Source organism: Delphinus delphis, chromosome 12 (assembly GCF_949987515.2).
Source record: "Delphinus delphis chromosome 12, mDelDel1.2, whole genome shotgun sequence".
NCBI classification, from domain to species: domain Eukaryota; kingdom Metazoa; phylum Chordata; class Mammalia; order Artiodactyla; family Delphinidae; genus Delphinus; species Delphinus delphis.
This window is the reverse complement of record NC_082694.2, coordinates 9139307-9157408: the sequence shown is the minus strand read 5'-3', so window position 1 is coordinate 9157408 and position 18102 is coordinate 9139307. Positions and strand designations below refer to the sequence as shown.

General features: G+C 43.1%; 1 protein-coding gene across 1 annotated transcript in view; it reads right to left on the bottom strand.

Moving 5' to 3' along the window:
- MGAT4A (alpha-1,3-mannosyl-glycoprotein 4-beta-N-acetylglucosaminyltransferase A) overlaps window positions 1-11049 on the bottom strand; it is a 98716-nt gene extending 87667 nt beyond the window's left edge. Inside the window, exon 1 of the mRNA XM_060027306.1 lies at window positions 10737-11049. Within this exon, the coding sequence (XP_059883289.1) occupies window positions 10737-10830 (94 nt within the window). The 5' untranslated portion in view covers window positions 10831-11049. The remainder of the gene's footprint in view (window positions 1-10736) is intronic.
- Between the last annotated feature and the right edge of the window lie 7053 nt (window positions 11050-18102).

Genomic DNA, 18102 nt, shown 5'->3' with positions numbered 1-18102 from the left:
TCCGGAGCCTGTGCTCCGCAACAGGAGAGGCCACAATGGTGAGAGGCCCGCGTACCGGAAAAAAAAAAAAAAAAAAAGAGGAAGTCCATAGATGATGTCTAAAAGTGAAAACAAAATCAAGGAAGAGTAGTATACATACGCACATATAATTTATAAATATGGAAATGCCAAAAAGAACAGCCAAAAGAACTGAATATAGCTCGTTTGGGGACAGGAGACTAGGAGAGTACAAAGAGATGAAGCTGGATGTTATCCTTTCAATATCACCTTTCAGTGTTATCAAAAAACTTTTTCTAACTAGGAGCATATTTCACTTTAATAAAAATTTTTACTTAAGTTAAAAGCACACAACACATAAACATACAGCAGTAATACTGCTTTAACTGAAGCGCCTAGGAAACAGAACTCGAAGACCCACTCTGCTTCACAGGGGGACCAGAAGCAACAAACATGAAAGAGTCATCATGGTGGAATTCAGGGGGAACTGAGCGCACTGGGAAGAGGAGAGTAAAGAGGTACCAAGAGGCCACGGCTGGGAGACGCTGCTAGGAGGCCGAGGGCACTTCTGTACTGAGTTCTGAGATCAGGTCACGAGTTGACACACCGGCAGGGAGGTGCCGTGAGGGTCAAAGGGACAGCTAGAGATTGTCGGACTGCTGAGTCATTTAAGCCAGAACCTATGGAACAGATAAAGCTGTGGCAAAGAGCATTAGGAGAGGAACATCCTCAAGAGTAAAGAAGGCCAACAATTTTCGGTTAATATTAAGTATTCGGATGGTGATAAAAGATGAAGATGAGCTAGATCCTGGAGACCCCTGAGATGTCAGGATGAGAAACTTAATAACTGTACATAAAATCGGTCTGTCCTCACCTTACACAACCTCTCAGCGTCATTCCGTATGACTGACAACTTTCCTCCGTCTGCAAACACTTCCCTCACGTGATTCTTCTCGTCCATTCCCATGACTCTCAGTTTCCTCAATATGCCACCAACATGCACATTTCTACCTCTGGCCTGAGCACCTCATGTTTATCACAGAACTCACGACATCATCTCTACCATACTCCCGACACCTCCTTCCTCTCACTATGCTTCACCCACACTGATTCTTCCTTATGCTCTTTCAACATGCCTTTTGAAAGAGCTCACCCTTGACTTCTGTACTTCCTGTTTCTACTTCTGGCCCTACTTCTCTGGCTTCTTTGCCCTACTCCTCTGGCTTCTTATCACTTAGGCCTCCATTCAACTTCACCTCCTCCGAGAGGCCTTCTCTGACTACCTGTACCTAAACAGCCCTCATTCCCCCTTCTGTCACTGCCCATCGCATTAGCGTGTTTTACTGTCAATATTCATTAAATCATCTAGGCTGTTCAGTTGCTCAGCTATTACTGTGTAATCTCCCTCCCCAGTGAAGATGTGGATAAACAGGCTCTATGACAGCAAGGGTGTCGCCTACCTTGTTGACCACTATACTGCCAGTGCCTCGTGGAACAGTTCCTTGTACATGCTCAATAAGCATAAGGTGAATGAATAAATTAACTGAGCTGAAGAGAGAAAAAGGAGCAATCTGAAGAAAGCTACTTACAAACCAAAGAGCACCATGGCAATAAAGCACCAATATCCTATCACTGGGGTTAGTACATTTCCTTCAAGATAGAATTCATCACCGAGCAGTGTAAGCAGTAAGACTCACGGGGCGGGGCGGGGGGGCTGGCCTTGTTCAAATACTCCCCTATAGTTTGCATATTAACTTCTGGCCAGTTTATCAAAAGAACACAAGAGGCATAGTCCACACGCAGGAAGGAACTTCCCTTAAAGAAGGTGACAGGGGGATGTCCGCAGTGTCCTATTTCTACCTTATCTCTTAGTTTTCTGATAAGGAAACCCAAGTTATCTTTACTCTTTCATCCAATCAGGTCAGAAAGGGCAATGCTTATTTCCCTTGAGAAGAGGGTTGATTAACCTTCTAGATCACAATCAACACACTAAAAGGTAACTTCCTTTCATTACTGCTTCAGCGGAAGCCTGCCACCGCCTAGGGAACGATTTCCCCCTCCTCCCTGTTTACACTTCCTTCTTAAGGAATTCATTGCAGCGATGGGCTGGTTCCACTTGGTGTTTGATTAGTGCCCTGGATCACACACTCTCAGGAACACAGGCTCATGATTCTGATCGCTGAGAGCTTCACTTCCCATCACAACTAAATCAGTTTCCCTGTTCCGTCCTTACATGGCCAGTCATTTTCTACCATTGTCCTTCCCTTCTTTAATAGGCTGACTACAAACTTACCTTTGCTTAGGGACAGTTCCAGTTTACAACTGTTATCCCAGCCTAACTGTTACTAGTAACAATAATTGTTCTCTAGTACCCCAGTCTGGACAATATATGATCACCCTAACTGTTGAGGAAATAAATGATGTCCATTAAAAATATTATCTATAGGGCTTCCCTGGTGGTGCAGTGGTTGAGAGTCCGCCTGCTGATGCAGGGGACACGGGTTCGTGCCCTGGTCCGGGAAGATCCCACATGCCGCAGAGCGGCTGGGCCCGTGAGCCATGGCCACTGAGCCTGCGCACCCGGAGCCTGTGCTCCGCAACGGGAGAGGCCGCAGCAGTGAGAGGCCCGCATGCCGCAAAAAAAAAAAAAAAAAAAAAAAAAAAAAAAGTGGCCATAGAGTGACAACTGCGAAAATGATGAGGTAGGGACCTCCAGGATGTGGAGGGACCTCAGAAACACTGAAATGATGTGATTAAAAAAAAAAAAGACAAGGGACTTCCCTGGTGGCACAGTGGTTAAGAATCTGCCTGCCAATGCAGGGGACACGGATTCCAGCTCTGGTCCAGGAAGATGCTGCTGAGCAACTAAGCCCATGCACCACAACTACTGAGCCTGTGCTCTAGAGCTCATGAGCCACAACTACTGAAGCCTGTGCACCCAGAGCTCGTGCTCAGCAACAAAGAGAAGCCACCACAATGGGAAGCCCGCGCACCACATCAAAAAGTGGCCCCCGCTCTCTGCAGCTAGAGAAAGCCTGTGTGCAGTAACAAAGACCCAAAGCAGCCAAAAATAAATAAATAAATAAATATTTTTTTTAAAAAAGACAAGATGTTGTTATACATGTAGAATACTTGCATAGTACTGTTGTAACAGAGCACAATATGATTTAAATGCTTTAAAACACAAAAAACGATACATACATGTACATACATACAGTTTCTGGATACTTATATACATAAATCAATGTATAAAAAGTGGACTAGAAGAGCACACAGACATGATATGGTTTGCCTCAGTCAAGGTAGGGGGCAGAGATGAAAAATGGGTGAAAGATTTTAGGGAAATCTGCCATGCTTCATTTATTAAAAATGAAAAGACTGGAAGTAAATATGAAAATCTAGGAGGAATACTTCTATATTATTCATTATATTTTTCTGTATACTTTGAAATTTTAAAAAATGGGGTCGGGCAGGGTGGGGACACGGTCTTTGTGCTTTAAGACGTTCATTGTCTAGACTCAATCCTAGTTCATTTTTGCTGGCTGCCAGCAATCACTGCTTCTTTTTATAAATATTCATGCTCTCAAACTACGCAACTAAAGTCTGTCCCCAAACATCAAGCTCTGTAATTTGCATATCCTTCTTTTTGTCCTTAGGGGGAAAAAACCCACAAAACAAAAAAACCGTTTGCCTACACATTGCCTTCAAGCACTTCACCCAATCTTTAAAATTCCTCCATGATCATTAACAGTGAAATGAGAGGCAAAAAGAAAAACAAAAACCAAAAACCCAAACCCGAAACAAACAAAGCCAGAAAGCTAAAGTGACTTTTCCAAAATCCAAGCACAAGCTCTAAGAGAACCAAGATCTCTAGGATCTTATTTTCCCCCAATGATAATACTGCCATTATTCCTCAGGAAAAGAAAACTATCAACAGCATCTTAAGAGTTTAATAACCTCTACATTCACCTTCCCTTTCACTTCTAAAAAGGAATCAAGTCCAACTCTGCCAGAGCAAGGCTGGTCATGTGTAGTCTCTGGAGTTCTTTCTGGACCTTCTCCACGACTTAATCCAAATATTTAAACATCTGTTAGAAGTCAAAAATTTCACACATTCCATGATACACCTGACCTTCATTATAACTCACTCACTGAAAATGGTTCCAAAGTAACTTAAGTTCCACACTGGAAACCTGTATTTTCTAACTACCCATAAATTTTTTTTGCCAGCTGCCTTAGGTTGACCTTAATCAGCTCTGTTATAGACCAAAATATGGAAGTCAAGACTATGACATCCTCCTCTGTGATTTACTCAATGTCAAGGTTCTTTGAGTTCACACACTGACAATAAAGAGCCTGCTTTTTAGGTCCATAATAAAAGGAAACATACTAAATTTGATATAGTCATTAATTACGTGCTTTATTTTAATCAAAAGCCTCTAGATTTATGTGTCCTCCTCTGCATCAGAGCAATAAACCTAAACTCTGAAAGTTTAAGATTCTGTGTAATTATATCTGGGGAAAAGAAAAGGTTATATCCACCTTAAACTATGGCAACATGTTGCTAGAAAGACACTTTAACGGTTGTTACTCTGTGACAAAACAAAATCCCACCAGCATCACTCTCGTCAACACACATTTCTTCCAGAAATATCAGCAACCAATAACACAGACACTTCAATTTAAAGGGAATTTTGCAACAGATTATTTGCATGACCTAAGTATCCTTTAACTAATGGCAGGGTGAACTGACTTGTTAATCTAAAAAGAATCAAATTGAACTGGATTTTTTTCCTCTAAATTTCTTAAAAATGGAAACCTCAGGGGCTTCCCTGGTGGCGCAGTGGTTGAGAGTCCGCCTGCCGATGCAGGGGACGCGGGTTCGTGCCCCGGTCCGGGAAGATCCCACACGCTGCGGTGCAGCTGGGCCCGTGAGCCATGGCCGCTGAGCCTGCGCGTCCGGAGCCTGTGCTCCGCAACGGGAGAGGCCACAGCAGAGAGAGGCCCGTGTACCGCAAAAAAAAAAAAAAAAAAAAGGAAACCTCATACTTAAAAAAATTGCAAAATAAATGAATAGGGCTAGAACATGATTAAATACTATCAAAGAAACTAATCAAAGAAAATGAACTCATGGTGGTTTTTCTTTTTAATATATACAGATGGATATAGAACTAGATAACAGATGTGTGTATAAACACACACACTTCCTTGCACTGTCCACTGAGAGGGACAAGAAGTGCTGATACCACACAGAAATTAGTCCATTAAGACTCCATTCTTGGGCTTCCCTGGTGGCGCAGTGGTTGAGAATCTGCCTGCTAATGCAGGGGACACAGGTTCGAGCCCTGGTCTGGGAGGATCCCACATGCCACGGAGCAACTAGGCCCGTGAGCCACAACTGCTGAGCCACAACTTCTGAAGCCTGTGCTCTGCAACAAGAGAGACCACGATAGTGAGAGGCCCGCGCACTGCGATGAAGAGTGGCCCCCGCGTGCCGCAACTAGAGAAAGCCCTCGCACAGAAATGAAGACACAACACAGTCATAAACAAATAAATTTAAAAAAAGAATAACAACCCAAGCCAAGCTGTAGGATTTACTAAAAAAAAAAAAAAAAGACTCCATTCTTCAAGGAGCTAAAGGCTCCTGTTACCTGTGAAGCTATCTGGTCCTGTTCTTTGGGAGTTTTTTTAAATTACTGATTTAATTTCATTACTGGTAATCAGTCTGCTCAGATTTTCTATTTCTTCCTGATTCAGTCTTGGAACACTGTATGTTTCTAGGAATTTATCCATTATTTCTAGGTTGTCCAATTTGCTGACGTACAAATTTTCATAGTAATCTCTTATATTTTGTATTTCTGCAGTATCAGTTGTAACTTCTCTTTCATTTTTCATTTCATTTATTTGGGCCCTCTCTTATTCTTGATGAGTCTGGCTAAAGGTTTAACAATTTTGTTTATCTTTTCAAAGGACCAGTTCTTAGTTTCATTGATCTTTTCCATTGCTTTTTTCATCTCTACTTCATTTATTTCCACTCTTATTATTTCCTTACTTGTACTAACTTTGGGCTTTGTTCCCCTTTTTCTAGTTCCTTTACGTGTAAGGTTAGATTGTTTGAGATTTCTATCATTTCTCAAGGTAAGCCTGTACTGCTATATACTTCCCTCTTAGAAGTGCCTTGGCTGTGTCCCATAAATCTTGGAATGCTGTGTTTCTATCTTCATTTGTCTCAAAGTATACTTTTATTCCCTCTTTTATTTCTTCAATGACCCATTACATATTTACAGCATGTTGTTTAGACTCCACATATTTGTTATTTTTCCAGTTTTTATTTCTTGTAGTTGATTTCTAGTCTCATATGCAGTGGTCAGAAAAGATGCTTAATATGATTTCAATCTTCCTAAATTTACTGAGACGTTTTTTGTGGCCTAGCATGGGATCTGTCCTGCAGAATATTACAAGCACACTTGAACGGAATGTGTGTTCTGCTCTTTTGCGGTTGAAAGTCCTATATATATTTATTCAGTCCATCTGGTCTAATGTGCCATTTAATGCCAGTGTTTCCTTATTGATTCTCTGTCTGGATGATCTATCCATTGATGTAAGTGGAGTGTTAAAGTTCCCTACTATTGTATTACTGTCAATTTCTCCCTTTATGTCTGTTAATATTTGCTTTATGTATTTAGGTGCTCCTATGTTGGGTACATACATGTTTACAAGTGTTATACCTTCTTGTTGGATTGATCCCCTTATCATTATGTGACGTCCTTCTTTGCTCTAGTTACAGTCTTTGTTTTAAAGTTTAATTTAAGTATGCTTAAATAAAAAGCTGTCCCAGCTTTCTTCCTATTTCCATTTACATGGAATACCTTTTTCCATCCCCTCACTTTCAGTCTATGTGTGTCTTTAGATCTAAAGTGAGTTTCTTAATAGGCAGTGTATATATGAGTCTTGCCTTTGTATCTATTCAGCCACCCTATGTCTTTTGGATGAAATGTGTAGTCCATTTACATTTAAAGAAATTACTGACAGGTATGTACTTACTGCCATTTTGTTAATTTTTTTCCCTGGTTATTTTTATTGGTCTTCTCTGTTCCTCTCTTCTTCTCTTGCTCTCTTCCCTTCTGATTTGACTACTTTCTTCAATATTATGTTTGTATTCCTTCCTCTTTATTTTTAGTGTCTATTATCAGGTTTTGGTTTGTAGTTACCATGAGGTTCTTCTATAACAACATATGTATACAGCTATCTATTTTAAGTTGATGGTCATTTAAGTTTGAGCACGTTCTAAAAGCACTACATTTTTATGCCACCCCCTCATTTCATGCTTTTGATGCCATCTTTAACATATTTTTATTTTGTGTATCCCTTAATTATTGTGTGTGTATATGTGTATTTATTAATTTTTATTTATAGTTATATGATTTTACTAGTTTTGTCTTTTAACCTTCATACTAGGTATATAGGTGGTTGATCCAACTACGCTTACTGTATTTTTGCCTTAGAATATATAAAGAACTCTTACAACTTAATAGTTAAAAAATTCTTTTTAAATAGGCAAAGAACCTAAATAGACATTTTTTCCAAAGAAGATATACAAATGGCTAATAAGTACATAAAAAGATGCTAAACATTATTAGAAATACAAATAAAAAGCACAATGATATACTACTTCACTACTACCAGGATGAGTGGAATCAAAAAGCCAGATAATATGTGTCATCAAGAATGCAAAGAAACGGTAACCTTCATACCCTGCTGGAAGAAACGCTAATGGTCCAGCTACTTTGGAAAACGGTCTGGCAGCTCCTCAGATGATTAGATACAGAGTTACCACATGACCTGGCAATTCCACTCCTCGGTAAATAACCAAGAGAAAAGAAAACACATGTCCACACAGAAACGTACATGAGTGTTATATGTCCCTAAGGACAGGCATCTAAGATTGCTTGCTTGGTGTTGCCCAGTTTCTGGATTGTGCCTGACCAAACTAGGAAGTCCATTAGGAGAACCCTCCCCCCACTCCCCCACACACACAAGTAAGACATGTAATTACCCTTGTCCCACTCTCACACCTGCTTACAACTTTCCCAACCTGTGCTTTCCACACAGTTGGAATTCTGCCTAATTTTTATGTGAGAATCCTGCATACCCTGCAGAAACCTGTACCCTGGACTGAACTCCAGCTTTCCTGGTTGGGTTCCTGACATCCTCCTCAACGTACGCCAATCCCATGGACCAGCTCATGTATTCTTCCAAGTAGTAAATGAAGACCTATAACAAATGTGATAGGAACTGCACTGGGATGACCAGCTAAACCCTGGGACAGCCCTGGAAGCACAATGAGCATCTCGTAACTCCAAAGCCCGAAGGCCCTACACCCTTGCAGCAAGTTCATGGATGCACAGCAGCCTCCTCCACCTGACATGCCTCCTGTCCCCTGTTCTGCCTGGTCTCTGCTCTTCTGGGCAGGAGACCAATAGCTAGGAGCATAATCTCTGAACCAGCTTTACTGAGTTTAAGCTTCACTCTTCCCCTTAATGTATGATCTTGACAAGTTCCTCTACCACTCCGCCTTGGTTTCCTCATGTATAGAAAGGGGGTAATAATACCTCCCGAGGTCATTTTGAGGATTAAATGAGACAACATATAACACATAATATGCTTATGACAGGACAACCGCAGCACTCTGTTACCGCTTCTATCTTAGCCTATCTGACGGTGTCACATTTTTTTACTTGCATCTTCCCCCTACTGGTCCTTGAGCTTCCCAAAGGTGTGAAGTATCTTCTTCCTTTTCGTATTCACAGCATATAACACAGTGCTAGGCACAGGACAGGTACATGAAAGGGACCAATGAATGAGTGAAAAATAAAAATTATGAGTCCAGAAACATCGGTGATTACAGAAACCATGCTTTCAATATAAAAAGCAGAGCACGTGGTTTATGAGTATATAAGAATTAAACATCTGAAATGAGGCTGGCTCTGGAAAATCCAGGCTGACTGCCAGAATGATCTAGAAAGAATCCGAATGCTCAGCGGTCAGAGTGGTTACATAAACGCTGGCATTAAAGCACAGGGGGTTTTACAGAAGCACGACGGGAGACCTCTGCTGATACCTGAAAGAGTCCGGACAAAACACTAAGCAGAAAAAACAGAACAGAAAAGTATGCACAGAAGGACTACAGACTGTTCGAAGAGTGAAAATCAAAGAGATGAGGCTTTTTGTGTGTATCCCTAATACTACAAGGTGAAAAGATCGTTATATGTTTTGAAATTAATTTTGATTCTAAAGACCACTTAACACACAAAAAAATAATGCTTATAATAGCTTTACATATGGAACAAGATAAAAGGAATGGAGATTCCAAAAGTTTTAATCCTTTAAATAAGACACAGTAAAAAGGGTCAAGTTTCTGTTACTATAACTCTCTGAATAGATAAGTTTCCTGATAAGAAAAAAATCCATATACTCTTCTTAGGGTCATTTACTCTTATTTCCTAAGTAGACTTTTAAGGCCAGTCATCTGTTCTGTTCACGTCAGGGACAAGCAATAGTTTGATTAACTACTCAAAGTTCTTCTTAAGTAAGTCTTCTCCTTTTGGTACGATTAAAAAATGAAATCTAAAATGTATATATTTGTCTGCAAAGAAGAAAGGTCTTCAGCAAGTATTTCATTCATTTTCCCCAAACAGTTCCTTCCGAAATTAGAGTCCAACTCAGAGAAAAAGAGAAAAACAATACCAATACTATACTTGCTCAAAGCGCAGAACACGTTTTCCCACTTATATCAACTTATTTCATATATACACATATACTCACACAGATATATACATATCAATACACACACCAGAGAAAAGTTAAGTCGTGAACACATCTTTTCAGTTACTTTCATACAAGTCAATAAAATAATGCCAGCAACACCACCTTCCAATAACCAGGTGACAACTACTAGTCTACCTTGACTCTCACAAACTAAATACAATACTCACCTCCATTCTTCTTGCCATCAATATTCCCTAGATTAACATAAGGAAAGGAGACAGGTAAAAAGGAGGGGTAGGAATTGCCTGTAAACATTTCCTCTTCAAAAAAAGCAAAGAAATGCATTAGCCCTGAATATACTTCCAATCACTAAACAGACAACCTTCCTTAGAAACACAGTTGGACAGTCTGAACAAAATTAATCTTTAAACTTTTAAAATTTTCACATCAGAATTTCTCCTCACTTACTTCAAAAATACTCTTGCCTGAAGAGCAATCTGTCAACACATGCTGGTTAAATCATTAACTACACAGCACCAAATCAGTCCTATGATCAGCATGTAAATTTCATGAAGGCGCCGATTGTCCTTTGAAGCATTTTATACAACATCCGGTACAAGGAAGCTTATTAAACATTTATGACGTTTAATAATAAAAAATAAAATGCCCAAACAGAAGTCTTTGTTATTCGACTTGGCTGCCATTTATAATATAAACCACTGATGAGCATGTCTCTCCAAGTGCAATTACAAGAAATCAAAACCAAAACAAACCCCATTCAAATGAGAAAGTCTGTCTCCTCCGTCCAAGAATACTGCCTCATTTTTGTGTCAGAAAGAAACTGGCAGGCCGCCAGCAGATAGCATGCAACATGCAGCTTGTAGGGGCATTCAACTCAAGCATCTACGCACTGTTGACAAAGCGAAACACCTACTACATGCCATGCACATTTTTGGAGATGTTTTCCTTACCTTTCCCATTTTGCCACGTAGTATACCAAGATAAAGTAAGGAACGACGTGATAAATGCTAAAACAGTGGCTACAGTTCCATTTCGGAGCCTCATCTCATTTCACCATCACACTGGTTCATATGTTTAGGATGATAACCAAGACTGTTTCCTTTTTATCCTGAAGTCAGGTGAAGCCAGGACTCCTGGCTCTGGGCCAATCAAAACAATCAATAGGAGAAGTTCATTGCAGACGCTGCGCGGAAGCAGCCTGGCAGCCACGCCACCCACAATTACTATTCAGGACTGTCTGCACGGTCTTCATAGGTGGATGCTGCAGGCTTCTTTCTTCCTATTCGGGGGGAAGAGAGAAAGAAAAACTTGCTCAGTGATGCAAAATATTAGTTTCTTCATTTATCAGTCACTGTTATAAACAGATTTTTGGCTGGGCTAAACTGTATCTGTAAAGACTTCCATATCCAAATGACATTTAATACACTAGAATGATATGGTTCTTCTCCAGGGAAAAAAGCTTCCAACTGTACTCCGTCCTCATTGGTTTTGTTTTGCCTGTGGAAACAGAGTTATGGTTACTTATTTAAAGGGGGAAGTGGTGGGGCTCATTAAATAGTAAGCCACAGATTCCAAGCTGAGAACTCTAATGATCACACAATGGTTCCTGAGTAACATCATCTTCACTCTCTGCGATCCTCCTGTTGCACAATAACAGTTAATGTTTTAAATTTTTTAAAGGAAACTGACAGACTACAACCTACGAGGGTCAGAAGCCCTAGGTCCTAGATCCAGCTCCATTACTGCTTGCGGGACTTCAGGCATGTCACTTATCTTGGCTTTGTGGTTCATCCATAACATGAGAAAACTACCTGTCCTGGACCCTCCTGTTCTCATAAATAATAAAAAGGTTACAGTTATGATTGCTATCGATCATCACTGTAAAATAAATGTCATTTTTCCAACGATTAACCTACTCCCCGGGTGTAAACTGGGACTATTTCAGCATGTAGAAAATGCGGCAATCCAACCAGGATACCATAGGACCCAGGACTAATCACTTAGCATTGCTTTAACTCAGGAAACCTGGAGATCACCTCCCATCTAGCAAAGCTGAAAAAAATCTGGAGATCACCTCCCACCTAGCAAAGTTCAGAAAACAGAATGAAATCATGTCCTGAGAAGTACTGAAGCATAGTCACCTAGCACCTAATAGGTTCTCAATAAATGTTAACTGTATTAAAAAATAAAACCGAATCAAAAACCTGCAGCCAGTCACTGGTTCAGGCGGCTCTGTGCACAGCCGGTCTCATTCCCTCAGGGCATATCAGGCACGGCAAGATGTGCATTGATTCCTGCTGGCCACGGGGGGACCATGAGATGCACTTGGCAATCCACTAAGTGACACTCCAGTGGGGTGAGTTAATGCACCTCCAAAAAGGCCTGGGAAGCCCAAGGGACAATTCCCTATGGCGAAGAGGGCAGCTGATTAAAGCGGCCATTTGTAGGCAATTCAGAAACTACCATCTCAGCTGGTTTGTAAAAGTGATGTTGCTAGAAACCTCCACTAGTGAAAAAAGATATCACTAGGGCACAGGATTAACAGTAAGAATGATAGACACTACAACTCACTGAGGGTTTTCTATGTGTCCCTCACACGTTCTAAATGTTCAATCTTCAACTCCCGTGAGGCAGGCATTGCTGACCCTATCTTACACACAAAAAAAATGAACCCAGAGACAGAACCCTAATTTGCATGACTCCAAAGTCCAAGTCCTCATCTCCCACCCTTTGCCTCTCAAACTAGGCCACCTGCACCGGGGCCCCTAGAAGTGCCAGGGATATTCCAAGTCTCAGGTTACACCAGAGAATCATCCCGGGGTGTTACCTTTACCCAACAGATTAAGTGTGAATTTAAAAAAATAATTATACTCTACAACCAGTATGGATCTATTATAGAATAAACTGCAAAATTCACAGGAAATTTCAAAGTTTCAACTTAAAACTTGAAACGAATTTCTCACTTCCTGTACCCTGGGCTAGGCCCTCCCCCCCCCACACTCACACCCAGGCAGCCTGTTAATCCTCCTTGGCCAGCAGCTCTGTGGTATAATATTCTAGAAGCACTGAACTCCCCTCTCCTTACTCTCCGCAAACAAAGAACTCCAAAGATATTCTCACGTTCAAGTTATGATAATTTTCTAAAACCAAAGTTATTCACCTTCTAACATATCCATGTCAACAGTCTTCATGGTGAAATTCTAGAATTTCAACTCATTTCCATAAAGTGCCTAATATATTGTCTTATATCAATAAGCACTCGATAATGAATTCTGATTATAAAAAGAGAAGGGATAACTCAGTGAATTATGTAACTTGGAATTTTAGTCCTGTTGCAGCATCATATAAAAATTCACGTAACTTTCTGTTGCTATATCCTTAGCCCTACCTTACTTCAAGAAGGATTCTGTCCTTTGGTAAAAGAACTAAAAGTATACAGGTTATTAGGGTAGACATTCAGTCAATAATCACGGGGAAGCAGAGAAGCAGAGAATCAGAAAATAAAGGATATTTTGAAACATAGTTTTATTAAATACAAATAAATCCCATAAAATTCAGTATAAATGGGTAGAGAGACAAGTAAAAGTGAATGACCGCTATAATCCAAGTAGACTATAGATACAGTATTGGTAACGGGAAAAACATAAGGAATATTAAATATTGGATCCAGGAAGTAATTAAGCTCTGGTTTGAAGAAAATACTTATAATGAACTCTGCCAACAAATAAGACCTGAAATTCTGCAAGAGAAATACAAGAGCATTTTACTCAGGAAGAATGCCATCATCCATTTTTAATTAGGGTTTCCACACTAATGAAGTTTAACTGCACAGAACAAGAGTAAAACCAATGACCCCCATGCTCTCAAAACAGGAGAGGTGAGGCTGGACAGCCAAGAGCCCTTTGGATTGACTGACTACCTAAAGCAAGAGAAGAAGTAACACATATTTTTCATCACTGTCCACATCTGTAAAAATTTCAATCTAACACCTTGTCACTCTCTGTGACTATCACTTAACACATCTGAATTCTTAACAACAAAAAAGGCAGTGGCTTAAGTTACTGGTCATCTTCTGCATCCTGACAAAGCTGTATGGAACTTTCAACTCCAGATCTCACACTGAAAAATCTGTTTTATTAACAGTCCTTTAAGGGCTGCAGTCCTTTATGTTATTATTAGATACATAACCTTTGTTGGATTTTAAAGTGTTCTCTGAAATAGTCAATATGTTCTATGGCTGAAAACACTTAACATATGGCTTAATTACCATCCCACAGACAGGACAGAGATGCCTGAAGGAAAGGCACCATCATGAAATCCGTGATGTAAGCCCTACAACTTTATACACCGCAATCATGTTAAAATTCATTGGTTTTACGTTTATAAAAGGATTTCTATTTTTCGTCAATACAGCTTACATAATTTCATCGTCCTGTGCGTTTTCAGATTTACACGTGTGGGCTAAAGAAACCTTTGTTAGGATAACCTGTTAATGGAACTTTTTTAAAAAAAACATTCAGAAAAAGAAACATAAACCACTAAACGCATATTATTCACTTCTAAATTTAGGTTCTAAATTCGAACGAACGACGTTGTCATTCTATTTTATCAGAAGTCGTCCGACAGCAAAAGCACAACAGCAAAATATATGGAAAGCACTGAAAACATGCACTGCGCCTGCTTATATTTCGCAATTCGGATTGTAAGCAATGAACGGGCTCCAGAGAAACACACGCTGCGAGAAATAAAAAGCGGGCGCGCGAGTGGTCTGACTGCCAGCTCATAAAACACGCCTTCCCGCTGTCACCGGGTACACTCAGTGGAATCACCTGGCCCCAACCCGAGGGTCCCACTTGCAGCTTCCTCGTTAAGGCGTAACTGAGGCCTGGGGATGGGGGTGCGCTTGCACAGAGGACCAGCGGGTCTTGACTTTGTAGGAAAATTCGCCAGGACTGTGTACGCTTCGCCGACCCGGCAGCAGCCCCAGACCCTGCGCCCGGGCCGCCTCGCCCCCGCCGCACCTGCCCCGCGGCCCCGGGACGCCGCCGACTCCGGGACAGGCGTGCGCCCTGGGGCAGCAGGTCCTGCGGGCAACTCTCTCTCCCCTCTGCATCCCCAAACCCCCACTTTCCTCCACTTTGCCCCAAAGGCGACAAGCCCCGCCGCGCCTAGGAGCGCCGAGAACGCACCAGGCGCCCGGCCGGTCACCCCGAGAGCGCTCAGCACCCCGGGGCTGCGGCGGCGGCGGAGCGGGGCTGACGGCGAACCCAGGGCGGCCCGGCCCGCTCCCCGCCCCGAGGCCCGGTCCGCCCGCGCCCCGAGCCGGCCCCGCAGCAGCCGGAGGCGCAAGAGCTCCAGGCCGGGCCGCGGCGCAGGCTGCTCCGTTACCAGCAGGTGGATCTCCCGCGACCCGGGGCCGCCCCTCAATCCCGCGCCCTCCGCGCAGCCGCCCTGCACACCACCTCGAAGCTGCCCGCGCGTCGCCGCCGCCGCCTCGAGCCCCTCAACCGCCGCCGGCGCTTCCAGTCCGGCCGCCGCCGCTGCTGCCGGGCGCCCCGCCTCCCCGCGCGGCTCCGCCCCGCTGCTGGAGCGCTGCGGCCCCCGCGCCCGGCCCCGCCCGCGACCCCGCCAGCCATTGGCCACCGGTGCTGCGCGCCGTCCACCGGGCGCCCCCGCGCGGCCGAGCCTCCCGCCAGAGGCCCGCCCGGCTGTCATTTAGGGGCGCCGTCTCGCAGCCTGTATCATTCTCGTGAGATCTCCCCCGCTTCATTTACCGTCCCCGCGGGGTCTGGAGCGGCGTCCGGGTCTCCGGTCCCGGCCTCTGAGCGCTCGGTGTCGCCCGGCCGCCACATCTGGCTTTAATCCTCCCGGGCGTGTGCGCGGAGGCCGCTCAGGCTGCCAACAAAAGGCCCCGGGGAGCCCCCAGCCTCCGCCTGGGGCGCGACCCGACCACCCGGGGTGCCCCGGCCCCAGCCCCTACCTCCAGCTGGGGTCCCGTCCCCGCCATCCTGCCAGGGAGGCATTCCCAGTGACAGGTCCCGGGGCGGCTCCCGACCTAATCCAGCAAGAGCTTCTGAGGCCCCGCGCGTCCAGGCACCTCACCGATGTCTCTGGCTCTCGCGACATCCCCAGCGATAGGCATCGTTATCCCCAGTTTACCGACGAGGAGACCAGAATTTAGGGAGAAGGACTTGCTTAAGCGACTGGGAAGAAGATAATATAAATTAGGATTTAAATGCAGATCGTTTGAGTGCTAAAGCCTCTGATTTTTTCCACTACACCACGCTGTCCTGCCCCCTTCTCCTGAGCCACATGTCCTAATCTATCACCATTTCATAAAGTTGGAGGTTAACTTCGGAAGCAAATAGATAATCATCTATAGAAAGCCCAAGTGGTCTGCCCCAGTTTTTCTTAGTATCTTGTATGTACCGTGACTTGGGTTAGTAACTGGCCTGAGGGCCAGATTTCCTGTAATCTATGACAAAGACATTTCCTATTAGCAAACTGGCAACAATTTCATGACCAGATGTAAGTAATAAAGGCTGAAACCACTCTCGGATAAAACCTTTGATACATTGTTTGATACACCTTGCCTGAAATATCTCTTGGGAATGGAAAGCCCTAGGCCTTGCTCTACAATGCTCAATGACAGGCAAGCAATTTCCTTGCAGATGAAGAAAGCACTACCATTTGACAAAGCCCCATCCACAAGACTGGACAAAAAACCAAATAGCCCAGGTAGCTCCTATCTGCATTCTACAGAGGAAGAAATTGGAGGCCCTGAAAGGTTAATAGTACAAACAGTAGTACCATACAAACTGATACAAATAGTAATGTAGGCACTAGTAAATGATGGAAGCACAATTCAAACCCAGGTCAGTTTGACTCCAGAGCCCCTCCACCATTCCTGTACCTCTCTGCTTACACCTTCAGCAACTGACAAAATGTTAAGTGGATGAATATTAAAAAGATGTGTTTCTCTCCACTTTCTCCATTTTTTCTCTCTCAGTGAGGGAAGGAAATGAAAGCATTCACAAACATTCTATAAGCAGAGGCATATGTCAGAGAGAAAGGAAAGCTGCAAAGGACAAGCTTCAACTACAGACTCAATGGGCTTATTCAGGATAGATGGCAGAATTCCCCCTGGAAGAGGGTTAGTGGCGAACCCACAGCAGAAGACAAAAAGCAGGAAAGACAGAACTGCCTTCCTTAGGGGGCCTTTTTGATCGTTTGTTGCTACTCCATCTGGCAGCAGAAGGACAGGTTTTGGAAGAAATCTGGTGATACAGTTAAACTTGTCACAAACCAATCACGTTTTAGCTCTGGAAAGCCTGGATTTCAGTTTGTTGTCCTAAGAAGTCAGAATGGCATGCGATATATGCCAAGGTATGGGTTAGAACGGATTGATCATTCACCCTCACTTTGCAGAGCACACGATCCTGGATTTGCTGACTATGTCTGTGGAATTTGTTTGATAAACAATTAAAGGGGTTCCTAACCCCACTGAGTCCAGTCTAGTTCTTTTTCCCTTTTTTATCTTTTCCGCGATGATTCTCTAGCTCCGTTATTCTGCATCTTCTCTTTTTGCCTTATCCTGGCCTTTAAGTTCACACAGTCAGTGGAAACTTGGGAGGGACTTAGGCTAGAAGTTCTGCCTGTAACTTCACCACTCTATGTTCCGTCTCCAACAAAACTGTGATGTGGTGGCTGTTCTTTCCACAGATGTTTCTGGAGTGCCTAAGATGGGCAGAGGCAGCTGGTGCCTACCCAGGGGTGCTCACCGACTAGTGGGAGAGGTGGGTAAGGAAGTAGACCACAGACAGCACCATAAACTCAAGCTACCAGGACAGAAGATAGGATGGACCCTCAATCAGATTCTCAGGGTGGAGAGGCTTCCTGGAAGTGACATCTGACCTAAAAACAGAGTACACACAGGAAGCTAATCTTTTCCTTTTATCACTCTGATGGGGAGTAGTTGTTGGTGGGGACCACTGCCTGCAGCAATCAACTTCTAAGAAATCAAACACATGATCTTTAGTTCTTTTCTGTTCCTGTCCCCTCCATGCACCAACCATCAAACTTGCATCATTTATGAGTGTTGTTAAATGTCGTGATTCTGGTTTCTTGGCTACTGGCTCAAATGGGATCTTTTTTTCTATTGTAAAGGCTTCAAGAGGAATCACATCACATCACATTCCTGTTTTTTTTTTTTTTACCCTCCCATTTTACTTGATAAATGGTGTGTTCTATCCCTTTAGTCTAGAAGTTAGAGGGGAACTTGGACCAGGGTGGGCAGTAAGAGCGTATTAACTCTTT